Source organism: Eubalaena glacialis, chromosome 6 (genome assembly GCF_028564815.1).
Source record: "Eubalaena glacialis isolate mEubGla1 chromosome 6, mEubGla1.1.hap2.+ XY, whole genome shotgun sequence".
NCBI lineage: Eukaryota > Metazoa > Chordata > Mammalia > Artiodactyla > Balaenidae > Eubalaena > Eubalaena glacialis.
The window spans coordinates 407313-432700 of record NC_083721.1 but is presented as its reverse complement, the minus strand read 5'-3'; the positions used below and the strand labels follow the sequence as shown (position 1 = coordinate 432700).

The following is a 25388-nucleotide window of genomic DNA, read 5'->3' as shown; positions in this document are numbered from 1 at the left end:
ATATAAACGATTAACAGCAGTTCTCTCTGGAGGATGGGATTACAAGAAGATTTTACCTTTTCTGTATTGTTCTGAATGTTTACAGTCATCATGTACTATGACCACATAAAACAAAACCAAAAACAAAACAAGAAAACTCAAGTTAGAAAAAGTGCTATGTGGTTACAGGGACACTCCCATGTGCTTTAGAGAAATCTGACTTCGCGGGAATCATTCACCCAGCATTTCTAGAACACTGCATTCAGTGGGGACTGCAAGCTTTCCACAAATGACTCTAATTTATGAAATAAATAGTGCTATTCCAGTCTCTCTAAGTTAAGACATTAGAGTACTTTTCTAAATTCTAGCAAGCAAATAACTGATAGATTTTAAAAAACAGGTTTTAAAGTGACAAAGTTCACTCTAACTTTGCCACTTTTTTTCACTCACATGAACTTTGTCGGAGTACTCACATGATCAAAAAAATACACCACTGCAAGCTTTTTGCTGCGCCTGGTATAGACGCGCTGCACTTTAGCAATTCTGCCAAAGTGCTTCTCCAGGGTGGTTCTGTCATTGAGATAGTCAGGGATGTTCTTGCACTGGATCGCTGTGACTTCAGGAGACAAGCCAAGACTGTCTGTGCTCTCACTTCTTTTACTCTGACGGCCAGGAGTTCCTCGTAGAGAATCTAGGGGATCAGAGAACGGGCACAGAAATGTATCAGATGCAATGTTTTCAAACAACAGGAGGCATCAACCAGGTAAGAGCAAAGGAAATGTTCATAGATGTAAGACCTGCTCTGAGATCCTATGGTATGTTAGGATCCCTAATGTTTACAGGGGGTTTACTACGAAATTCAAACTAACACCCAGGGAAATTGACCAAGAACTTGCCAGCAGGATTTACTGTATTTTGTACATTTTTAGAGCGCACCTTCTTTTTTATCTCTACTTTCAGTTTCTTCCTCTTTATTCACACCTGGAAGCCGGGAAGGTGCCAGGACAGACTGACTGCCTCCTGGGACGGCCAAGTGGTCATTTTCCCCAGACTCAGCACAGCCAGTTTCCTTTTTAGATTCCTTGTTGCCCAGACGACCTACTTCTTTATTGCTTTTGAAGACATCCTGTATTGTCCGACCGAACAAAGTGCCTCCCCGGGGTCGATTCAAGCGGACGGGTCGTTTATCTGGAGGATGATCGCCCCTCAACAGAGGGTCCAAATCTTCTGCTGCATCATGACCGTGCCTCCTTGGGGACCGATCCTGGTCCTCCTTCCTTTTCAGTCCTTTCATGAGGCTGGGAAGTGGCTCCATTTGGGAAACAGCTTCTTCGCATCCTTGTCTGACACCTGTTTTGCTAACTGGGAAGGGTTCACCCAAGGACCCTGAAGAAGATATGGGGAAGCTAGTAAAGCCACTATTAGAACTTCCAAATAGTGATTTTGGGCCTCTCTTCTCTTCCTCCACATTTTGACTTGACAAAGCAGGAGTAAAGGCAGATGATGATGAATTATTATTACCTGGTTTTGAAAAGGTAAAATCTGAATTGGTGGCTGAACTACTTGTCACCTGAGAAAAACAAAATGGGGCCAGTCCCCCAGGTCCACTACTGATTGGGTGGGAAAATGTAAAAAATCCAGAAGTAATTTGGTTCTGTGTTTTTGCTGGCTCGGATTCAGCCCCCAATATTGGTCTGAACACTGAATTTTCCAGAGGTTTAAAGCTAAATTCTGTTTTCCCAAAACCAGAGCTTGCTATTTCTCCAGTCTCTGGTCCAAAAGTAGAAGTACTTGGGAATGCTCCAAGGTTGGGTGATTTAAAACTAAATCCTGGGTTTCCAGGCACAGATGAACTTGAAGGCCCAGAGGTAGCTACAAAGGCCGGAATGTGTTCAAGTCCAGAAAAGAGTCCAACATTTGAGGTTTGGGAGAATCCTAATGTTTGCACTGAAGAAGAAGGACTTTGTCCAGAAGATGCTGGAAAGCTGGACACCTGTGAAAATCCTGAGCTCTTCCCAGATAATGTATTGTTTTGTCCAAAAAGAGAGGGCTGACCAAACCGAAATGGTGGCTTAGCTTGAAACGTCCCTATGGAACTACTGGAAGATGGTGGAAAAGCACTAGGCTGCTGCCCACTGAAAGGATTAGCTGGATTCATCTTCTGATCCAATTATTGGAAGGTAATAAATACGACGCACAGAAAAGTAGTCCCCTTCCTCAAACGATCTGTTCAGCTAGGGAGCTCCCCCTCACCTTCACAATAAGCTGAAAGACAAAAATTCAGACCATCACAGCTATGTAGTGCTGGAAGACTAAGAAAAGAATTTTTAATCACATGTCAGGTAAAGCAAAGGGCTAAGTATTCTTATTTTCTGAGAGCCAACTGGTGGGGTTGTTTTGTTTTGGTTTGGTTTGGTTTTGAGTGCGGGGTAGAAGTTGGTACAAATAAATTACTTTGTTACGGAGCTTTAAAGCATGATCGCTTAAAGCTAAAAACAAAAATTCAAAACATTTTACTGAATCGGTAAATTCACGGAAAACCTCAAACAGCAATCTGAAAATACAAGCCGTTACTCTTTTCAACTTAAAGACGGGAGGTTTCTGACGTCTTTCAATCTCGACAGCCAGAGTTAGAATGCAACACTATTAGAACATTAGTGTTTCAGTGTTTCCTCCCGTCTAATTTTTCTCCCAGTAACCAGAGCACCAAATACTCTTTCCAGACAAATAATTTGCGTTTTTACACGCGGGCGATTACTCCCAGGAGCTGGCTTGAAGAACAACAGTGCTCACGCAGAGAGGCTGCCCCACCCCAGACCGCCGCGGGACAGGGGCACCAGTGCAGCGCAATCCAAACCTCGGGCGGCGCGGTGGGTGGCCCCGCAGCCGCTGTGTTCCCCCCCGCGCCCGCAGTGTCCTCCCGGCGCCCCTGGCCCCGCGCCTCCGGCCCCCACTCCGTTAGCGACACGGGCGCGGCGGCGGGAAAGGGGGAGACCTCCGCCCGCCCGGGCCCCACGCCGCGCTCACCGTCCGGCTCAGGGACGCCGCCGCCCGCCGTCCCAAGGCCCCTTGGCGCCGAGCTGGAGCCGCACGCAAAGACCGCGGCAGCCAGACTCACCGCTTCACTGCGCGCAGCGAGCAGAAAGCTAGGCGGCCCCACTTCCGGTCCGTCCCGCGCCTGGGGCCCGACGCGCTCGGGTTCCGCTCTCTGGCCGGGCGGCGGCGGCGGAGCTTCCGGTACGCGGCGTCCAGGCCCGGCCCAGCCGGCTTCCGCCCGGTAAGTTCCTCCTCCCTAAAGAGGGGCGGTGGGCGTTCCCCGCGGGCGGCCCGGAGCCGACGGGGCGCCCCCCGCCCCGCCCCCCCCGCCCCGCCCCCACCTGCACCCGTTCACCGTTGGGCCCTTCCTTCCCGCCGCCCCGGTTTCCTAGTGGCTGTTGACGTCTGTCTTGCGCGCCTGACTCCACGGCCTGTTCACGTCCTTCCGTGTTATGGCTTCCGTATAGTGAAAGGCACATTCCATGACGTTTTTCAACGAATTCCACCAAACAAGATGAATTGAGTGTGTGTGCGCGGGTGTTTCTACAGAACTTAGGATGGCTTTCTGATCTGTCTGCCTTTTCTAGGGCGCGGTGGTTCCGGCCGCGATGAGCTTGGTGCTGAGGAACCTGCAGCGGGCGGTGCCCCTGAGGCGGGCGCGGCTCCGCGAGAAGGTGCAGGCGGTGCGGAAAGCCCTGGGGGTGCAGAGCTTCGACCTGGGGGTCGTCTGCGTCGACAACAGAAAGATTCAGCAGATTAATAGAATCTACAGAGACAAAAATACCCCAACAGATGTGCTTTCCTTTCCATTTCACGAGGTAAAAGCTGTTTTCCTGTTCCTGTCTGGCCTGCCTTCCTCTGTAAACCCCTGTTAATTATACCACAGACATGATTTTAAGTTTTACTTTGAAAAATTTCAAATACACACAAAAGGAGAGAGTACCGTGTGACCATCCCCTATTGATCAGATCCTGTCGCTGGAGGAGGGGAGGTGATTGCCCCCCTGACCCCACGTTCTGTATCAGTGAGTTAAAGAGAAAGTGCTTCTGCAGTTTTAAGTGTGATTCAATAAGGCATATGTATGGATTGAAAACTTTTAAATAACTCTGAGAATAAAAGGACAGAATCGGGTGAATATTTTAAACAAATATGTGATATGTATCAGGTCGCTACCTATGTTATGTGAATGATCCATCCGAGGCTCCCCACACTGTTAGAAACAGCATAAATTGGGGCAGCCCTTTTGGAAGGCAGTCTGGCAGTTTACTTGAAGTAAATCTTGATTACTGTTTAACCCACTAGTGTCACACCTAAGGAAATAAATGGAAAGAAAATAAAATGTTCAATGTGTAGTATAAAACTGTATTAAAGTATCCACTTATCATTTTCCCTGATAGGAAGTAAAAACATTAACACCCTAAGTATCAAGCCATAGGTGACTGGCTTAATGTGAACAGGTCTCAACTGAATGGACTGGTCTTCATGGTCTTTATGTAGGAAAATGAGAAAGATTATTTGTTTAGGACAAAACAACAACTGGAAAAAACAGACATGTAAGCTTGTATCGATGTGGTGATATAGCTCCTTGGAAGTTAGGGAGCTGGGTGGTTGTGCCTTAGGAAGGAGGAAAGAAATGGAAGGTTCATTTGACAGGGTGGGAACATCTTCAGTCAGTCGTGTGTAGCGTCTCTGCCACGGTTCCCGACTTGTCTGCCTTGGGACTAGTGACACAGGGTCTTTCGGGGTGAAATCTGTAGGCCTGTGGTCGGTTAGCGTTCTGAGGTCGTGTTCTCCAAATGTGTGTTTCCTCATTTTCAGAATCTGAAAGCAGGCGAAATTCCCCAGCCTGATTTTCCAGATGACTATAATTTAGGAGACATTTTCCTGGGAGTGGAGTATATCTTCCAGCACTGCCAAGAAAATGAAGATTACTATGATGTCCTGACTGTAAGTGCTGAAATGACAGATCCTGATTGGCAAAGCAAAGGCTGATGTCCTCCATCCAGGCCGTGAGAAGAGGTGGAGGCGACACGGGCATACACACCATCATCCTCATGTAGGACAGAGGTTACTGGGGGAGACCCACAGGCAGGGGCAGCACCCTCTCACCATCCTTCAGAGAGGAGAGCCTGGGCCATGGGGTCTGCGTGCCCCGTGGCACCACTGGGTGAGGGGAGAGGACAGGGAGCATCTATGTGTATAACTGAGGAGAGGGAGCCCCAAAAGTGGCCTTGGTCTTAGCTTTACCTCTGGAGATCAGCAGGCTGTGTTTAGCCAGCTCAGACCTGCTGCATGAGCGTCTTACTGAACTGCCCAGAGCAGGCAGGATTCTGGCCTCCAGGACCTTCAGATCTGTCTCCTCAGCTTGGTGCCACGCAGGGTGGTGGGAGTGTTCTGAAAAGTGGTGTGTGATTGAGTCGTGTTTTAACGTTCCTGTGGATTCAATTGAGGTGTTTTCCTTTGGCCGAACAGCCACACCCTGAATTATCATCTTTGGGGAGCCTAGTGCTTCCGAGGCTTGAAGCAGAGCTTAGAGCTTCCCAGCGAGACGCCCTGTGCTCCGGCGTCAGGGTGCTGCCAGGAGGAGGGTGTGCTTTCTCCCTGGGAGTTGGGGCAACTGCAGCATAGACAGGACTAGTCAGCACAGGTCTCAGCTCTGGGATCTCTGTGGCCAGCAGCTGTGCACCCCTGGGGGCTCTGGGCTGGGGGGCAGTTGTGGACCTCTTCCACTCCCCCACATCCCCTGAGGATTGCCTTACCCCCAGCGGAGGGCCAGCCCACACTCCTAGGGCCCTCATCCCCCGGCACAGGGCCAGGCCAAGCCACTGTCCTCCCAGCTGGTGCCCAACTGCGCGCTGGCACCTTCTAACAGCCCGGGGTAACTTCCCCCTTCCCCTGCCCTGGTCCTCCATGTCTCCACAGCTACCCACCCATCTGCCCCTTCCCTGCCCCACCCCAGAGGAGATCATGATCTTCACATCCTGCCACAGGGGCCAGGCCTACTGCTGCTCCCCAAACCCCACCCCTGTGACCTCACCACCTGCCCACAGCCCTGCCTGGGCCCAGAGGAGGCTTCCTAACCTCCCACCAGGCATCCACTGAGCTCTCCCTGACTTCCTCCTCCTCCTCTTCCTCCTCCTCCTCCTCCCTGGCTCGTGGCTTGGTCCTGACCACCCCCTGAGGCAGCTTCTTAATTTTTCTGACAGGTGACTGCCACCCACGGGCTCTGTCACCTGCTGGGCTTCACACACAGCACGGAGGCCGAGTGGCAGAAGGTAGGAGCCATCCCCTGTCCCCAGCACACACACAGGGGGCATTGCAGCCCGAGGCCCCAGGAACCGGGGCTGCACCACCTGCCCCTTGCAGTCAAGTATGAAAACCAAATGGAGAAATGCAGTGAAATAAGGAACTTATAATGCCTGCTTTATAAAAAAGACTCACAGTGTTTGTCTTAAATATTGGACTCTCTAAATGCTGTTAACTGCATTGTTTATTCACTGTTGAAAGAAAGGTCTGAGGAGAGACACTACATTCTATAAATTCTATAAAATTCAAATGGCTTAAAGTTAAAAAACCTTTACAAGAGACATTGTGATGGTATTTGTCAATGGAAACAGGATTTAGAGCGTGCAGGTGTCTGATCCAGACCTGTTGGGTAAAGTTCTGTCAGTTTGTCGCCTGGAAGGCTGCCAGTGTTTACTCTGTCTATGAAGGTCTGTGTTGGTAGATGCACCATATTGTGTTTTATTAACTCGAATTATATTCGTAATCAGACGGGTTCCCTGAACAGCATAGAAGAAAAACATATTTTCCTTAACAAGGTAGTCTCCGGGCAGCGGGCCTCCCCCCGGCCTTCCTAGGCTGCTGGGTCCACACCAGCCACACCCTGGCTCCGCCTCGCCTCCCCCACCCCCAGCCCTGCTGTGGCCGCCTGGCTCCCCTCCTCAGCCCCGCTGCTTCCCACACGCCGGCAGCATCTCAGGAAAGCCTCCAGCGCGCTTCCCCCCAGCCTGCCCTTTCCCCGGGGGGCCGTCCTCACACACCCCTCCAGTGCTTTCAGGGCCGGGCCACCCAGTCTGGCCCCTTCTCCTGCGACCCAGGCAGGCGCTCCTCTTCATCCACGAGACCACCGCCTCAGCACCTGGCCCCAGCCCCCTGCTGGCTCCGGGGTTCACACGCCACCAGGCAGCACGTTGGTGCTCCCTGTGCACTGGGACCGCGGCCTGCCTTGGGCTGCGTGGGAGGCCCCGGGCCTCGGGGAGGGAGCCCCAGGGCCCAAGGAGGCCAGGCCTCTGGGCCAATCTGGAGCTGTTTCCACCCCTTTCTTTCAGATGTACCAGAAGGAGAAGCAGGCTCTCGAGGAGCTGAGCGGGCACACAGGGACCAGGCTTCAGCCCCTGAGCAGGGGCCTCTTCTGACCGAAGTGCCACAGTGTGGACGGGAAGTGGGTACCCCCCCGGGCCCCAGGGACCAGGGCTCCCCACGCTGAGGTCCCCGCTGGCCACTGCTGGCCTGTGGGGCTGCACAAGTGCCAGCCCTAGCAGGCGCTGAATTCCACGAGTGGAACTTGCTTCTTAAAACACGAGAGAAATTTCCACTCATTTCTTTGTTCGGGACACAGTAGGTGTGTCATTTTCAGTGTTGCAAAGAAAGCAGTTGCAAGTGCTCAGGATGCAGAGGTGTGTCAGGGGCGTGTCAACCGCCTCTTCCCTGGGGCTCTGCCTGTGACAAAGAGGCATCTCCCACGTCTGCATCCCTTCAGGACAAATCAAGCAGCCCAGGTGGGCCTGCCCCCACTTCCCGTGGGAATCCTGCTGGATTCGGTCCCATCCAGCTCTCAGGAGCGCTGGGGCGTGGAGCCTTTGCTTGGTGCCTCTGCAAGGTGAGAGACAAGGCTGACCCTCGAGGTGGCCACAGGGCCAGGCCTACCCCCCGCAGGGGACCCTCAGCACGCCTCCTGCCATCACCCACCCCTACCCATAGGTCCCGGTCAGGCAGTTGCTCACAGACTGTGCTCGAGTCCTTGGTCGTGGCCCCGGCGTGGCAGAGCTCCGACTGCCATGTCCCATCCTCCTGTAGGAAAGCCTCCCTCCTGTCAGTATGTCCTGCCGTGTGAATATGAAAATAAACCCAGGAGTTCACCCCAGAGCTTTACCCAGAGCTGTGCACAAGCTTCGGGCATCACGGGTGGGAGCAGATCTGGAAGGGGCGGGCGCCGAGCCACCCCGGGGCTTCCAAGCACTGACCACAGTGCCACAGACCCTCCAAGGAGCTCTGAACTGGTCGTGGCAATAAAACATAGCCTCCCGGAGACCCTGAAACCCCAAATACTATGATTCTAAGAATCTGGTTTCTGTCATAAATCGATTTCAGAAACATGAAAACGTGTTTCCCACTGGATTTGTGTCCTGAGCCTGGACTTTCCCTGGCTCTCGGGGACACGGGCCCTGTCATGTTCCTGAATCATTGGCCACGTGACCTATTTGTCGTCAGTTAAGCTTGTTCTCGGTTTAAAGTCTAACATGGCAAAGACCAAAGATAACCCCACAAAGCTCTTTGTTCCCCAGGCCTTTTTAAGGGACTGAAGGGGTCCTGAGACCCACTGGTCCTATCAGCGAGTATTTGGAGGTCTCCACCTGCCATTAGAGCTGACCCTCCAGAACCTCTGGTCATGTCCGGAACACAGGCAGGTTTTCTCCTGGGTATGGGCCTGAGCAGAATTGCTGGGAGCTGGAGGTGTGAGGTCCAGCTTTATAGGCTGATGCCTGTGAGTGTTTCCCCAGGGCTGGATGGTTTGTCCCCGCCAGCAGCCCGTAGTAGTGGCCGCCAGGTCCTGCTACCTGGTGTCAGGTACCGAGCAACCTGCGTGTGCTCTGACCCTCCACTTGGACGGTGTCCACATGTGCACCGTGGCTGTCCTGCGTTCCTCTTGTCACCAGTGACCCTCTCCATCGGCATCCCCTCCACCAGAAGGGTGACTGCTCAGGTCTTATTGCCCATTTTCTACTGGTTTTTCTTTTTTCTTATTAATTCTGGGGTGTTTTTATATATGGTTGAAAACATGCCTTGAATTTTAGTACAGAATACGAGCAAGTGTCCTTCTGATCTGAATCTGAGAGAAGGCCGCCCCACGCTCTGTCAGCAGCCGTGTCGTCTGCCAGCTGCGCGGCCTCTTGGTTCTATTTCATTCCGCTGGTCGTTCCTGCCCACCCTGCCCGGGCATGTGCTGTCACGTCCCAGAGCTTCCTGCAAACCCAGCATTGCCAGAGCAGGGCCCCTGCTCTGGGTGTCGCCGGCATCCCCAGCCCTTTACTGTCCTAGGTGTGTTCTAGATTCAGCTCCCAAGGCCGTGACACCCCGGAGGCGCCGTGCCAGGTCCGCAGGCTGCCGAGCACGTGCAGTGCCTCTCGCTTCGTGTCCTCAACGTCTTGCTGAGGGGACCCCCGCCAGCAGCCCCGCCAGGGTACCAGGCACAGCTGGTAAAAGGAAGTTTTCTCACAACACTTGCCACTAACTGCCAGGAGCCAGTGCAGAGCCCACAAGTGGAGGGCTCAGGCCCACAAGACTGCCCCCCACTCTAGACCAGGGGACCCACTGTCCAGCGTCACCAGGAATCAGGGGTTCCCACGACCCCCGCCTCTGGTTCAGTAATTTGCTAGAATGGCCCACAGAACTCAGGGAAACACTGGTTTCTTACAAGGGACACACATGAACAGCCAGATGGAGGCATCCATAGGGTGACATCTGGGAGCTTATGTCCCCATGGAGCTGGGGTGCACCCCCCAGATGTGTTCACCAGCCCCATCTTCTAGGGGTTTTGTGGAGGTTCTGTTACGGTGGCATGGCTTGATTAAATCACTGGCCACTGGTGATTGGCTCAGCCTCCAGCCCCTCTTCCCTCCCTGAGGTGGGGGGTGGGGCCTAAGTTCCAAGCTCAAATCAGGGTTGGCTCCTCGGGCGACCAGCCGCATTCTGAAGCTCTCCAGCGCCCTGAGTCACCTCATTAGCACAGTCAGGAATCACAAAGGTTTTACGATCCCTGTGCCAGGAACCAGGACAAAACCAGATAGACATGTTGTCTTATGCTGCAGTATCACGCCATGCCACCACTGTACTCCCTGCACCTGGACCCCAGAACCCGCCTCCCTAGCAGCCCCACCCTCACTCCCAGGGCCTGCTCAGACCTCTTCAGCTTCCCCAGGTTGGCATGCATCGGGGTGCTTTCCCCCCGGGCCCTCCTCAGCAGTGACCGCCCCTCCTGCAGGCCCCCCCAGTGGTGGCCTTGCCGGGCTTCTCCCGGCACCGGACTCTCCTGGACTCAGGAACATGTTTCCTTCATCCCGGTTGACCCAGCAAGGCCAGGTGTGCGGTCGTAGGAAACACGTACGTTGGTCTCTGCCCCTGGCTCCTGACATGGGGCTCCTTGTAAATTCCCAAGTGACAAGAGCACCAGGAGCCCCATTTGTCCTAATAAGGTGACTCTGGGTGGCTCCTGGGTGGAGGCTGGTCGCCAGGAAGACCAAGCCAGGATGAGAACCTTGGAGCGTACAGGGCCACCCCACGCCCATTCTCCAGAGTAGGGAGGGGATTAGAGATGGAGTTACCCATGGATCAGGCCTCCATGCAGCCCCCACAGCATAAGGCTCGGGGCGGCCGGGGCGGCAGACACATCCACATACCAGGAGGGTGACGCACCCCACTCCACGGGGACACAGGTGGCAACCTGGATTTGTGACTGGTGTCTGAAGCGAGGACAGTCCTGTGGGACTGAGCCCTTAACCTGTGGGATCCGACACCATCTCCAGGTGGGTGGTGTCAGAACTGGACTGAACTGTAGGACACCCATGCGGGGGTCACAGAGGACTGCTTGATGTGGGGAAACCCCACACATGTGGTGACGGGAGTGAAATGTTCTGTGTGAAAGTAAAGGAGACTCACAGGTGAGAAAGACACAGGAGGGAAGAGCGGGGTTTTCCTGACTTGGGAGATAAACAAAACTGAGTTTTTCCAATTTACCAGACCATCCAAAGATGATGAACTTCTGTCAAATCTCTTCCCTCCATTGAATTAATAATTACGTTGAGAAATAAAACCAAAGGGAAAAGCCATGTTGGAAGATGTCAAACTGAATGGGAATTCCCTGGTGCCCACCCACCCCGCCCCCCGCAGGCCGCAGTGCTGGGGGAGAAAGAAAGAAAGAAAACATCAATGTGAAAATAAGGAAATTGGCTCAGACGTTTAGCTGCACATTTAACGAGACACCGGCTGTCTGTTGAGACGAGCTGCACTCAGGCATCCAGGCCCCGGCCCTCTCCTCGCTGGGCAGCTGCACGGGGCGAGGTCAGCCCAGGGGGAGCCTGCGTGCAGCCAAAGGGCAATTCCGAGGTCATCTCGCTTCCTCTGACGAGCCTTCTGGCAACTGCGAGGGTCCAAAGATGCAAGGCCGGAGCAGGGCTCCTGCTCGTGTGGAACTTGGGGAAAGAGACGATTTATCCCAAAAGGGGCCAATGAAAACATGCATAATACTTGAAAATGGCATTTGCGAGAAAATTATATTAAAGCATCCAGGAAGCATAATTCCACCAGAAAAAAATAAAAGAGGAGCCGAGAGTGGAGTAAAGGTAACTCGTCCCGTGGGGAGAATCCAGACAGAGGCAGATGGAAGACGGCCCTGCCTCGGCCCGGCCTGCGGTGCTTTGCTTCAGGAGGAGAAGCTATGTGAGTGAGCCAGCCTGCAGCTCTGCCCTCACACAGACACACCAGGCACATGTCCTGCAGCTGCTCCTTTCCTGTGAAGAGCCGGAGCCTCTCCCCTGGGCCACCGGGCACCACGAGTGTCACTCTGCTCATGGTGTTTTCCCCCAGGAAGGTTTAAGCTCTGTGTGGCTACATCAGTCGACCTTTTCTCTCCTGGCTCCTGAGCCATGTCTCCTGATGAGTCCCCGTGTCTCCTCGCGACCCTCACAGCCCCCTGGGGGAGCGCGAGGCCCTGCTACTCACCCGAGCCCGCCGTGGGGTCACAGGCCTGGAGCCTGTGTGGGCAGGACACCGTGGGACGCCGCCCTAAGCGGAAGGAGGGTGTGTCTGGATGCAGCTGCTGCCCTGGTCTGGCCCACAGACACCATGCTCAGGGGGGTCTCGCCGCCAGGGCTCGGTGGGGACCCTCACAGCCGGGCTTACACTGGGCCCTCCCCTGCTGGGCTGGACGAATGACCCACGCCTCGGGCAGCTCCCCTGGGAGGAGGGCATGGGGTCCACACCCGGGCGTGGCAACTAGGACTGAGGCTGCCATGGTTACCTCCCACCCCCAACCCCTCCCTCAGGAGCTGGCAAGGCCTCCCCAGGCTCCTGCTGCAGCTACAGGCCTGACAGAGGGTGAGGAGAGGCGACCCAGGCCCTGGGGTCCTCCCGCCCCGCAGGCGCAGGAGGCTGGCCTGGAGCCCAGCCCCGACTTACGTGCTAAGGGCGGCCACTGAGGGACCGGCCACGTGCCACACGGTGGGCAGGAAGCTGGCAGCAGGAGGGAGGGCAGTGGCGGAGACCACCGGGGGCCACGTGGAGTAACCCGCCGGGGAGCCAGGAGTGGGGCTGGCCTGCAGCGGGGCTGGGGGCGCGTAGTGGTAATGGTGGTGCACAGAGGGCGGCTTCTGCCTCTTGGCTCGCAGGACGGTGGGGCGAGCCCACTGCGGGTCCTCAGCATGACACACACCAGGGCGTATCAGCGGGCCCCCCCGCTGCTCCTGGGCTCCCCTCCCCCCCACGTGGTTCCTGACTCAGGATGGGGTCAGGGTCAGAGCAGCGGTGGGCAGGGGTCCAGGAGGGCAGGAGGGTGGGGGGCAGGCTCCAGCAGAGCTCATCCGGCTCAAGGGGGCCTGAACTGCGCAACCCGTTCCTCATCTGGGTGGGACTGGGGGTGCTGGGGAGCTTCAAGCTGGAGCACAGAGCCGGAGCCAGAAATGTGTTTTTCAGAGCTCCACAGATGCATGGATTTCTGGAGGAAGAGCCACCAGGTCCTCTGGTCTCGGTTTGGGTGTGGGGCCTACCTGTGGCGGGAGGCGCAGGGGGGCGGGCGCGAGCGCTGACGGGGGCAGGGCTCTGAGCATCAGGGTCTGCATTAGGATCTGGTGCACCTGTGCGTTCTGCATCAGCATCGTCTCCACCACGTCTGAGGGAGGGCACGGAGGGCTCGGTCACGCACGGACGGCCGCCGCTGACCGGGCCGCTCCTGGAACGGAACGCAGGTGAAGCAGACGCAGAGCTCTGCGAGCACGCGTGGAGTCCTGCGGGTCTGCGGGTCCCAGGGCGTGTTCCCAGACATGTCCTCTTGAGCCCTATTGATGGTGAAGCCTTCTTGCTACTGGATTCCTCACGTGCGTCCGCTGGGCTGCGTGGTGGCCCCGACGGTATCCACATCCTAATCCCCAGGACCTCTGAATGTGGTCTGATTTGGAAAAAGGGTCTTTGCAGGTATGATAAGGATCTTGAGATGAAATCACCCCGGGGAGCCCTAAACCCAAGGCCAGTGTCTCCCTGAGCGAGAGGCAGACGGAGCTCTGAGACCGAAGAGGAGGCAAGACACAGAGGAGGCGGGCGGAGGCTAGAGGGACACCCAGAGCCCCAGGAGCTGGAGGGGCAGGAAGGACCCTCCCTGGGAGCCTTCGGAGGGCACATGGCCCCGCCACACCTTGAGTTTGGACCTCAGCCTCCAGACTGTGAGCAGACACATTCCTGTTGTTTTAGGCCACCCGGCTTGTGGCGCTTTGTTGCAGCCACCCCAGGAAGGTAATATATTCACCAACTCAGGACACTATGAAATGCTAATTTTGGTCAGTGTGGGACATAAATGTTGCTTCTTTCCACAGCAACTAGGCCCTGGAAATTAGGTGGCCCTCCAGGCTCTGTTGGCCTTACCAAAGGAAGGCGAGCCTCTAAGGACCACTCACACTCGCAGCCAAGCAGATGGGGCCTGCAGGCCTGGGGTGGGGCTTCCGCAGGCGCTTTGGGGCTGTGGCTGCAGCAGACAGCCTCCCACTCAGGCTGCTCTCCCAGGCCTCCCTGAAGGTGTGGACTCGCCAAGCCTCCACAATCATGTGGGCCAATTCCTTAAAACACGTCTTTCTTGCTGTATTACACACCCTGCTGGTTCTGTTTCTCTGCAGAGCCCTGACTGGCACAGATGTCGGCACAGGGCCGGGGGGCTCTGGGGAGGGGGCCAGAGCCAGACTGCTAGTGCAGAAGCTGAGTCTGGCAGCCCCACAGGGGGCAAAGGCCCTTGAGGAGACCCACATGGGCCTGGGCCTGGGGGCAGCCCCGCCCACAGTGAGCCCTCTGAGAGGGAACCCTCCCCATCAGCCCTGCAGGGTCCCCCCCAAGTAAAATCGAGCATGACAAGATTAGTCGACAGATGGGGGGGTAGAGAAATGGACCCACGTCTACAGCCTCACCACAAGGGCACACATCAGTGCAGTGGGCAAACAGTCTTCAATAAAGGGCAGGGGGTCAAATTGGTATCCATGGCAAAAATAATAGCATTGATCCCTAATTCACAATACACACAGAAGTCCATTGCAGGTGGATCATAAATCTAAATGTGAAAGGAAATACAGCCGCAGAAGAAAATACAGAAGAACGTCTTCCTGACCTTGACGGGTAAAGACTTCTTAAACAGGACACAAAAGGTACCAGCCATAAAGAGTAAAGCCTGAAAAACTGAACTTCACCAAAATTAAGAACTTCTGTTTATCCAAAGACACCACGAAGAGAGTGCAAGGGCCACAAAAAGGACTTGCTGTTTGCAATACATATGTCAAAATGACCCATTTCTAGAATACATAAAGGATTCCTAGAAATCAATAAAAGAGGCAGAAAACCTGAAAGAAAAATGGGCAAAATACTTGAATGGGAACTTCACAAAAAAGCATATTCAAATGACCAAAAATATATGAAAAGGTGAAGTGCAAATTAAAACCAGAATAAGCTACCATGACCTGCCCACCAGATTAGTGAAAATGAAAAATTCTGAAAACATCAAGTGTTGGTAAGTTGCTGTGGGCAACTGAAATTCTCCTCCCCTCCCGTGCGGTGTACATGGGTACAGGCACTTTGGAAAACTGTCTGGCAGTATTTCCTAAGCAACCATCCCATCCCCGGGTGTGTGCCCCACAGGCACGAGCACGTCCATTCACCAGAAGGCACGCAGAGCAGCACTGCGGCTACAGCCCAGCTGCACAGAACCGGAACGCCCAACCCCCCAAATGGGCCCACAGTTTGAGGGACTGAATAGTGTGGTGGCTAAAGAATGGCCCCAGCGATGTCCACACCCTGATCCCAGAACCTGCGAACGTGTTCCGTTACACAGCAAAAGGGACTCGCAGATGTGACGAAGTTAAGAATCTTGAGATGGGATGGAAGAGACCTGAGTCTCCACCCACGGATGAAGGGGTAAGTAAAATGGGGTCCATCCACACAGTGGGATATTACTCAGCCTTAAAAAGGCAGGATGCTCTGACACAGGCTACAACATGTATGAACCTTGAGGACATTATGCTCGGTGACATATGCCAGACACAAAAAGACAAATACTGTGTGATTCCACTCTTATGAGGCATGTAGCCCAATCAAAATCAAGAAGATGGAACACAGACTGGTGGGCGCAAGGGGCTGGGGGAGGGGGATGGGAAGCTGTTCACCAGGGACAGAGTTTCAGTTTTACACTACGGAAAATTCTAAAGATCTGTTGTACAACAATGTTGAATATAGTTAGCACGACTTAAACATGGTTACGATGGTCAACTTTATGTTATGTGTTTTTTACCACAATTTTTTAAATTAATTTTTTTTAAAAAGGATCTTCAGATAGGGAGATTATCTTGGATTAACTGCGTGGTCCCAATGTCATCACAGGGGTCCTTAGAAAGTGTTGGGAGAAAATAACTATCAACCTACACTTGAATATCCAGCAAAACTAGTGTTTAAGAACAAGGGGAAATAAAAAGAAGGTGAACACTAAGGGAGCTTCAAAAGCCTGTCCTGCAGGACCTTGTAAAAGACTTGTTCCCAGATGATAGGAAGGGATTCCAGAAGGACGGTCTGAGATACAATAAAGGGTGAGTTAATTCAAATGTATTTTCTGTATGACGTTATACCAGTGTCTTTTCTGTGAAGTTTTCCGAAAAGGTAGAACTGATGTGGAGAGCAGTCACGGGGAGTGGGGTGGGGTGGAGCTCCAGAAACCGCGTGTCCAACTTCATAGGAAGCAGCCCAGCAGTTCTCCAAAGGGGTTGTTGTAGTACTTTTGAGATTCCCTATTTTTACATTCAAGTATTTGATCCAGTTGGAATTTGTTTTGGTATAAGGAGTGGGGTAAGGAACGTGACTTTACTTTTCTGAATAACTAGCTACTTACTGACTGTTTCATTTTTACCAGTGATTTTAAATGCACTTTTTAAAGGCACACAGACACTTGCGCGTGCATGCACACACACACACACACACACACACGCACAGGGTATGCTGGGTTCACCTCTAGAGCCTGACAGTCACTAAAGTTCATCTGGAAAAACCAAGGAGGGTGGTGAGGAGAGACCAGCGGGCTGTTCTCTCTGCACCTCCAGGCCACCTTCGTGCGTGTCACGGTGAGAACGGTCCCCCTGGGGAGCTGCAGGCCGCCATGGACCAGGCCTGGCATGTACCACGTACACGGTGGTGCTACAGTCACGGGGACAGAGTTGAGAACACTCATCAGGTGATTCTACACACAAGTCTGCCTCGGACTCTCAACACCTCCCATCGTTAGGGAAACGCAAACTACAACCCCAGTGACCGACTACCACCCCTACTAACACGGCTGACCGCACCACATGCAGGCGAGGGTGTCGAGGAACTGGACCTCTCACACATGGCAGTTTTAAGCACACACCTGCCATGATTCAGCCGTTCCAGTCCTAGATATTTACCCAGGAGAAATAAAAATGTACATCCAGACTCAGATGTGAGTGTCCATGGAGCTTTTGTGGTGATAACCAAAACTAGAAATGACCCAAATATTCATCAGCAGGTGAAAGGATAACAAACCAGTCCATCCACACAATGTAAGGTCACTGGGCAATTTCAAGGAGCCATGGTTTGCTACGCCCAGCAAGAGCGATGAGTCTGAAAACAGTGCCACTGAGTGAAAGAAGCCACACAGAAAAGAGTGCATACTGTGTGATTCCACTCATACAAAAATCTAGGAGATGCAAACTGATGCAGAGTGACAAAGCAGGTAGGACAGTGGGAGAAGGCGCCTGAGGTGATGCCGTGTTCACTGCCTTGATTTAGTGATGGGTTCACAGGTGTGTACAGGTGTCAAAACTATCAAATTGTACACTTTAACAGTGTGCAATTTATTCTATGTCACTCAATAGAGCTGTTCTAAAATTCAAGTATTTAAAAGTTACTTAAAGAGAAAAAGCAGTTTAACCAAGGGTTTTTGGAAGCTAATCACTGGATGAGTTGGGTTGGAACACAGTTCTTTCAAATCTGAGTCCAGGCTTCTTCCCTCAGGGATATCCATCAGTAAGAATTTTTCAAAGTGAAATTATTTTCATGTTGGTAAATACATAGCTTCAGTTGAGTAGTCAAAAGCTGGCCCTAAAATACTACCCTGCTTACAAAACTATTTTTTCAGTAGAGAATTGCATGAACCAATGACAACATTCGTTACGAACACTTACCTTCCTTGATGCTTCCTGACTGCTGAGTGGGGAAGGCCTGGGGAAGGGGAGTCTGTGCGATGAGTGGGTGCTGAGCCAGCTGCTGGCTGATGGTGGTGGGAGGTGGGGGTGCCTAGAAGAGCCAGACGACCCATTACCTGAATGTGCCCCGGGAATAGTGACCTACAGAACCACCCACCACCCATCCACCCACCATCCACCCATCCGTCCAACATCCACCCGCCATCCACCCATCAATCCATCCCCCATCCATCCATCCATCCATCCACCCATCATTCCATCCCCCCATCCATCCAACATCCACCCACCATCCATCCATCAATCCATCCCCCATCCATCCATCCTTCCATCCATCCACCCACCATCCATCCACCCATCCAACATCCACCCGCCATCCATCCATCAATCCATCCCCCATCCATCCATCCATCCATCCATCCACCCACCATCCATCAATCCATCCATCCAACATCCACCCACCATCCACCCATCAATCCATCCCCCATCCATCCATCCATCCATCCACCCATCATTCCATCCCCCCATCCATCCATCCATCCATCCCCCATCCATCCATCCATCCCCCATCCATCCATCCATCCATCCATCCATCTACCATCCTTCCACCCACCATCCACCCATCAATCCATCCATCCACCATCCACCCATCCATCCCCCCATCCATCCATCCATCCACCCATCCATCCATCCATTCATCCACCATCCAACATCCACACACCATCCATCCATCCACCATCCATGCCCCCATCCATCCATCCATCCACCATCCATCCATCCACCCATCCATCCATCCATCCACTATCCATCCACCCACCATCCACCCATCAATCCATCCATCCATCCATCCACCCACCATCCATCCATTCACCCACCATCCATCCATCCACTATCCATCCACCCACCATTCATCCACCATCCATCCATCCACCATCCACCCACCATCCACCCATCCATCCATCCACCATCCACCCATCCATCCATCCATCCATCCACCCATCCATCCATCCATCCACCATCCACCCACCATCCACCCATCCATCCATCCATCCATCCATCCATTCACCCGCCACCCATCCATCCACTATCCATCCACCCACCACCCACCACCCATCCACAATCCATCCATCCATCCATCCACCCACCATCCATCCATCAATACACCCATCCATCCACCAGCCATCCATGGGGGACTTTAACTGAGAAACCCTAGAGGTTAAACAGATGGCTGAATAGATAAATCTTTGAGTCTGGGTATCACTTAGGACATGGAATGTTAAGGACTGAATGTTTGTCCCCCCTCAAATTCATATGTTGAAGCCCTAACCTCCAAAGTGACTACATTTGGAGATGAGGCCTATGAGGAGGTGATAAAGGGAACGAGGTCGTAAGAGTGGGGCTGTAGTCTGATAGGGCTGGTGTCCTTGTAAGAAGAGAAAGAGACACCAGATGCTGTCTGCCCCATGAGGATACAGTGAGAAGGCGGCCACCCACCAGCCAGGAGAGCACGCTCATGGGAACTGCATTGGCTGGCACCTTCATCTGGGACGTCCAGCCTCCAGACTGTGAGAAGGTAAATCTCTGATGTTTAAGCACCCAGACTGTGGTATTTTGTAATGGAGCCCAAGCTGAGTAAGACATGGTGTTTTTCATGTTTCCCACATTTCCCGGCTTTAGTGGGCTAAGCTCGTCCCTGCTTCCATTAATTCTGCTTTAATAGAGGCATCCAAGGATCTTGGCTTGGAAATACCCTCTGGCTTCCCTCCTGAGTTAAAATAAATGCACAAAAATTTTGGGCGCACACCAGGTGTTGATTTCTATTTTAATCCTCTTCTGGATGCACAAGGCCCTGCCCTGTCCCTTCTCTCTTGGTTCACGGAAAGGATGGCATAGACCAGGGTTGGCAAACTTCCTGTAAAGGGCTGGACAGTGTATCGTTCCCGCTTTGTGGCCACACGGCTTTAGTTGTAACTGCTCACCTCTGCCTTTGTAGCTGGAAAGCACCCCCAGACATGTAAGCGCTTACTAACCCTGAGGTGTGTGTTTCATATCATTTTCATGTGCTACAAACTATCATTCTTCCCCTGACTCTTTCCCAAACATTTAAAAGTGTACCACCCCTCTCTGTTCACAGGTCGTACTGACACAGGTGGCAGCCAGCTTGGCCTGTAGCCACAGTCGGCCGCCCCCCGCACACCACCCCCCGCCCCGCACAGACCAGCAGGCAGTCCCAGCGGCGGTGCTGTCGCGGCAGAGGGGACCTCCTACCCCAGAGTCTCTGGGAAATTCAAGGCCCCTGCTTGCTCTCGTGGTGTCACTGGGGCTGAGACTGAAACACCCAAGCATGACTGGGCCTGAGGAACTGCAGTAAGAGCACGTTTGGGACTGGGGGAGCCTCCTGAACCTACACCCTCACCCCACCATTCCTGGGGCAAAGGGGGCTCTGGGGGCTCTGCTGGCACGCCCCTTCCCTCTCTGTTCCCTCCACATGGGCTGCCAGGTCCCCTCCCAGAGGATAAACGCCCTCCAGGTCACGGACCCAGCCTGTGGGCACCACCAACCTCCCTGGCCAGCCGATCCAGAACCTTCTCAACTTGGCCCTGCCCACCTCCTGCCTTGTCGTCTCCTCATGCACTCAACCCCCGAGGCCGCAGCCCGCCAGGCACCAGCTGCCACCCTTCCTTCCTCTGGGCATCCAGCTGCCCCCGATACAATCCCTTTTGCTTAAGAAAGTCAGAGTTGCTGTCCATCACTTGTAACCCAGGATGCTGAATGTAGGCGTGAGGCTCTCAGAAGTGGAACAGTCTTCCACCTTTTACAATTCTGCCCTGGAGACTAGGGGCTAAGCTTCCCCAGTCATTATGAAGTTTCGGAAAGGAGCTGACACACTTCTTCCCCAAATTCAGGCCCTCCTGATACTGAAACCCCCTAATACTTCTGCTCCTAGCACAAAGGTTAGGACGTGGGGCAGAGCTGGGACCCCAGCCTCTCACCTGTAATGAGGAGATAAGCACCCCCTACCCCCAGCCAGTTCTCAGGGCACCTGTGAGGCCTGATGACACACATGAGCCCCGACAGAGCCGGACACGGACTGCAGCCACTGCCGCCGTTTAGCCCATGGCCCCTTCCGCGTACTTCCCTAAGGTGCTGAGAGAGGCGAGAGACGGAGGTGTGGAGACACCGCCATCCCTGCTTAGGTGAGAGGTCTCTGGGGGCGTGGCACCCTCCCTGCATTGGTTCTGCCCCCCAGATTCACCACGAGGAAGACTTACCGGGTGTTGGGTGATCTGCGGTGGGTCCAGGGTGGGTGGGGCCGGGGAGACAGCGGGGTGGACGCCCACGGGGGGCACCTCTGGGGGCAGCACTGACCCACGGGCTCCTCCGTCCAGCCCCCTCCAGGTGCGGGCCCTGGAGACCTCTTCCAGGAGGTGCTGTTCCTGGAACGCCAAAGCAGAGCCTGTGCTCGGAGGCGGGGAGCTGTGACACCCGGAGCGGGCTGGCGTGTCCCAGGCCCTCACCCCGCCTGGCACGACAGTGCCAGTGCACAGGCGTGTGGCCCCCTGTGGGGGAGTGGCCCCAGGACCACCTGCCACCCCCGTGCACCAGGCTCCCTCCCACCCGACCCGGGCGCACAATCAGATGGTAGGCCCAGGGCACAGCTGGATCGGAGTTGGAGCCAGGCCCTGGAGGCAAAGCCTGAAGGCCCTTGCATGGTGCACACAGGAGATATTGACCCCAAACGACTTTTTCCAGCCTATAGAGGATATTCTGTCTCTCCAGCATGCTTCCAGGTCGACTTCACTACAAAGCAGTGAGTTTATCACAACTATCGTTTGGACCCGAACACACCCCTTCCCATGGTCATTCCCTGCTGCTGGTGCCTCTGGTTTGGATGAAGCCCTGGTCATCTTGGAATCCCACTCCGGGGGAACCGGACCCTTCACACGGCATTTCCACCTCTGATCGTGTGCAACCAGAGCAGTTTTTTTCAGCTAACAGCCCCCTGCGAGAGCCCAGCCTAGGGGAAACAGGCGAGTTCTCCTCTCTCCATGGAGTCCGTGATCGGGGAGTGATGCCCCTCAGCTGCTCAAGTCCATCAGCTGTCCACCCCCAAGTCGCAAACATCAGAACCAGCATGGGTTCCAGAAGGGCCCCCACCTCCACTGGCCCGTGTTTGCTCTAAGCTCAGGCCGCAGTTTCAGCTGCAGAGAGCTCAGGCCAAGGCTCCCTGTGGCCGCATGGCCTACCCAGAGTCTCTGCAGAAGGTCCTTCCTCATCCGCAGAGCGCTCCGCAGGGCGGCCTCTGGCCCATCCTCATTTCCTGGAGGGAAGCGCATGCTTCAGGGCTCAGCACTGCAGACCCCGGCAGCGCCCATCCCCGGGACCTGCACGCCTGTCCCGGAGAAGGAGGGAGGTGCCTGGGGACGGAGCTCGGGGGGCTGCCCCGTGGGGATTTCGTGGGCAGTGGTGGGGGGCATTCGGGGAGCTCAGTCTCTCAGGGGGGTCTGTCTTACTCCGGGAAAGGACCCGGGAGTTGCGGAGTGAGCACGTCCCCTGGGGCCCGAGCACCCTGTTGCTCCTGCGCCTTTGCCAGAAAGTCCCTCGGGCTCCACAGGACGCGGCGAGAGGAAGGAGGCCCGCGCAGGGTTCGGGATGGGGCCGAGAGCCCAGCCTCCTGTCACCTGGAGCCACCCCGCAGCCCCAAGCGGCCTGGAGGCTGGCGCGGTCCACGGAGCCTCAGGGAACGGTTCCTGCAGCGTCCTGGAGACCAGGCCTCTGGTGGTCCCTGAGCTCCTTTCCTCTGGGTGCACGGGCCTGCCCCCTCCCCCCAGGCCTGCCGCCTCCCCCTAGAGCTGGCGATGCCCGGGCTGCCTGTCCTCTGGGGTCCCCACTCCCCCTCCAGGAGTCCCCACTTCCCTGGCCCATTTGTACTGTTCCATGTTCTGCGCTTGTCCTCGGTCATGTGACCTGGTTTGGGATTTTTTTTTTCTATCTGGATTTGGGCCCTGGGCTCTGTCTGCTGCACTTGGGAGCTGCCTGGAACCCCCGCAGCCCAAGGGGCTACGCCACATAGTAAAGAACAAGCAGTGTCTCCCCAGCACCTCGCCTAGATGTCCCTGAGCCCGGAGCCCGTCACCAGGGAAAGCAGTCCTTGCCCTGGGTCCTGTGGCTTGAGCATCTGACCGCCAGCCAGGCTGGGGACGACGGGGCGTCTGGTCTGGGCGCCCGAGGATGTGCAGGCCGACATGGATGGGGTAGGCCCTCCACACCCACACCGCAGAGCAAGCTCAGGGCAACATGGTCTGATGCAGGTGTGGCCACTTCCGATCCAAGCTGGGCAGCCTGGGCTGGTTATCTAACCTCTCTGTGTCTCTAGCGCTCAACTGTGAAACAGCAATGATGAACATGCCCTCCTGGGTATGCAGACTGGCTGTGATACGATATGAGGGGGTGTGTGTGTGTGTGTGTGTGTGTGTGTGTGTGTGTTAAAGACACAACAAAGGCCTTTCCGCTCTGAAAGTAAAGAAGTTTAGAGGACAGTCTCGCCGTAAGCAGAGGTTGCTGCGGGGCCTGCGCAGCTTCAAGCAGCCCGGGGCTCTTACCGGGCGTGAGGTGGGGGTCCTCAGAACCCACTTCCACATCCTCGCGCTCCTGCTTCAGTTTCTGTGAGGAGAAGAGAGCAGGACGAGGAGCGTGCTCCAGGCGCAGGCTCGGTGTGGGGGGCCAGGCTGGGCACCAGCGCCCAGACAGAGCGGCTGGGAGCAGGAAGCGTGTGAGGCGGACCGCAGGGCAGTAGCCAGGGTGGGACCCTGAGGCCACACTCCCCATACGACGCACACACGCTCCACGCTGAAACCCACAGGCCCCTGCAGGAGGCTGTCTGAAGAGCCTGACCAGGCCGGCTCTGTGTCCTGACCACCCTGACTGCCGCACTGAGCCCTGGGCTGAGCAGCTGCTGTCTGGGCCAGTTCTGGGGTGAGCCCTGCTGCCCCTGTGGGCAGCCCTCGGGGGCAGAGGAACAGAGCAGGCAGGTGAGGTGGGGGGAGCCGCGAGGAGCCCGCAGACCCTCGGAGGAGGAGAAGGAGGCCGGCCTGAGGGCGTCCACTGGCTGCCCGCCCCAGGCCTGGCCGAGACGCCGCACCCGGTAGGGCCCGTCTTCCCTTAAACTCGGAAGCCGGGAGGCCGCGAGGCGGAGTGTCAGGGCGCCCTGGCGGTGCTCCAGCCTGGCGGTGCAGGCCTGCCTCCTGGCTGCAGAATCCGCCAGGAGAACCTACTTGGTTCTGTACAAACACAAAGAAGGAAAACCAAGGAACCACAGTTCTTCACTACGAGGCTAAAACCGCTGAAAAGGGTTTTGCTTTGGAAGTGGGCTCGTTACAGGTATAATCTTACCTTTCAAAGCTGTGCTTCTGTAACAAGCTGTTAAAAACACGAGTGCCCAGCTGTCTTACCTTCTCCAGGAGTTTCAGGGTCAGCCGGGTCAACTGATCTGCCACCGAGGAGTCCAGCATCCCGGGGCCACAGGAGGGGACGCCGCGGGCCCACCCCCTCCCCGTCTCAGTTCCCTCTGGAAGAACCGCTCAGCCAGAGAGAAGCAGCCCAACCCTGGGGTCACTGAAGGAATCCCACGCTGGGCTCGGTTTACCTTCTGGCCTCTATGGCCAGAGAAGAGCTTGGGGGGTGGGGGTGGCACACGCCCTGGACGCACAGTGTCGGGCATCGCCATGGTGGTTGCTAGGAGCCGCAGACATGGCGAGGCCCGGTTGCCAGATTTCCACTGAGAGTCCTTCCCAGGCCCCACCTGTCCCCATGCAGGGGTTACCAGTAAACACTGCTGATCCCCAGGTGTGGCCAGGCGGGGCTCCTTGGGAAGGAAAAAGTGGGCAGCAGCTGGGGCCCGAGGGGTAGAGCGCAGCCCTGGCGGGGAGGACAGAGCCCAGAGGATGGGGTGCGGGAGGAGGCATGGCATCCATCCCCCACGCACCACAGGGGCCTGCCACCCCTGCCCTCAGTCCGTTATGGCCTCCAGGAGGCCAGCAAGCCCCTGGCCTTTCTTAGGGATCCTCCCAGCCAGACGGGAGTAAAGGCCAGAACACTGGAAGACAGGGTGCGACCACCACCTCCCTGCAGACTTCAGGAAACTCTGGGTGGCAAGGGGGTGGCACCAGGGAGCTGGCCAATGAGGTGCCTGGGGGCTTCTGGGTGGGAACTCAAGGTGGGCTCACCCCACAGGCACTCAGCTGGCACCTCAGAGGACATGGGGCCACCCCGAGGCACCACCCCTCAGGGTGGATGTGATTCCAGCAGGGGGACTGCCCAGCCGGGACCCATGCCCAGAGAGGGGCAGGGGTTCCTAGTGTCTGAGGGGCAGGGGCACCTGGGAGGGGGACCATCAGTGGGTGACCCACCTGCCTGGCAGAGGGCATATCCACAGGGCTGGCATGGGGAGGGGGTGTGAGGGGAGGGGAGGGGGTGTGCCCATCAAGGGAAGACTTTTCTAAATGATGCTTCACTTCAATGCTTCCCAGGAAGGGCAGTTTTGAGGAGTACTATTGTATTTTGTTTTATATTGTATCAATACGTACTGTATCTGGCATTTTGTAGGGTGTCCCTCTACTATTGGGATTTGTTTGATGATTT

At 55.3% G+C, this 25388-nt stretch overlaps 3 protein-coding genes across 4 annotated transcripts in view; 1 reads left to right on the top strand and 2 right to left on the bottom strand.

Annotated features, from left to right (window-relative positions):
• The window catches only part of MCM3AP (minichromosome maintenance complex component 3 associated protein), a 42354-nt gene extending 39175 nt beyond the window's left edge, over positions 1-3179 (bottom strand). The window contains exons 1-3 of one of the 2 annotated variants that reach the window (XM_061193766.1): positions 3098-3179; positions 916-2244; positions 453-670 (exon numbers count right to left, since the gene is read on the bottom strand). In XM_061193766.1, coding sequence (XP_061049749.1) covers positions 453-670; positions 916-2137 — 1440 coding nt within the window. In that variant the 5' untranslated portion in view covers positions 2138-2244; positions 3098-3179. Of the gene's footprint in view, positions 1-452; positions 671-915; positions 2245-3006 lie in introns of both variants that reach the window. The other variant, XM_061193765.1, reaches the window with a different exon arrangement.
• Positions 3180-3193: 14 nt separating this feature from the next.
• YBEY (ybeY metalloendoribonuclease) lies at positions 3194-8161 on the top strand. Its single transcript, XM_061193767.1, has 5 exons — positions 3194-3256; positions 3603-3833; positions 4834-4962; positions 6222-6290; positions 7347-8161. Exons 2-5 carry the CDS (start codon positions 3624-3626, stop codon positions 7431-7433), a joined length of 495 nt encoding a protein of 164 aa, XP_061049750.1. The 5' UTR covers positions 3194-3256; positions 3603-3623; the 3' UTR covers positions 7434-8161.
• A 3142-nt stretch (positions 8162-11303) lies between these two features.
• Positions 11304-24259, bottom strand: C6H21orf58 (chromosome 6 C21orf58 homolog). The gene is made up of 10 exons (XM_061193742.1): positions 24200-24259; positions 23351-23411; positions 21995-22068; positions 21020-21184; positions 17730-17841; positions 13059-13180; positions 12472-12707; positions 12016-12122; positions 11766-11828; positions 11304-11434 (listed from the first exon to the last, which is right to left on the bottom strand). The coding sequence occupies exons 1-10, from the start codon at positions 24257-24259 to the stop codon at positions 11304-11306; spliced, it is 1131 nt and encodes a 376-aa protein (XP_061049725.1).
• Positions 24260-25388: the final 1129 nt, after the last annotated feature.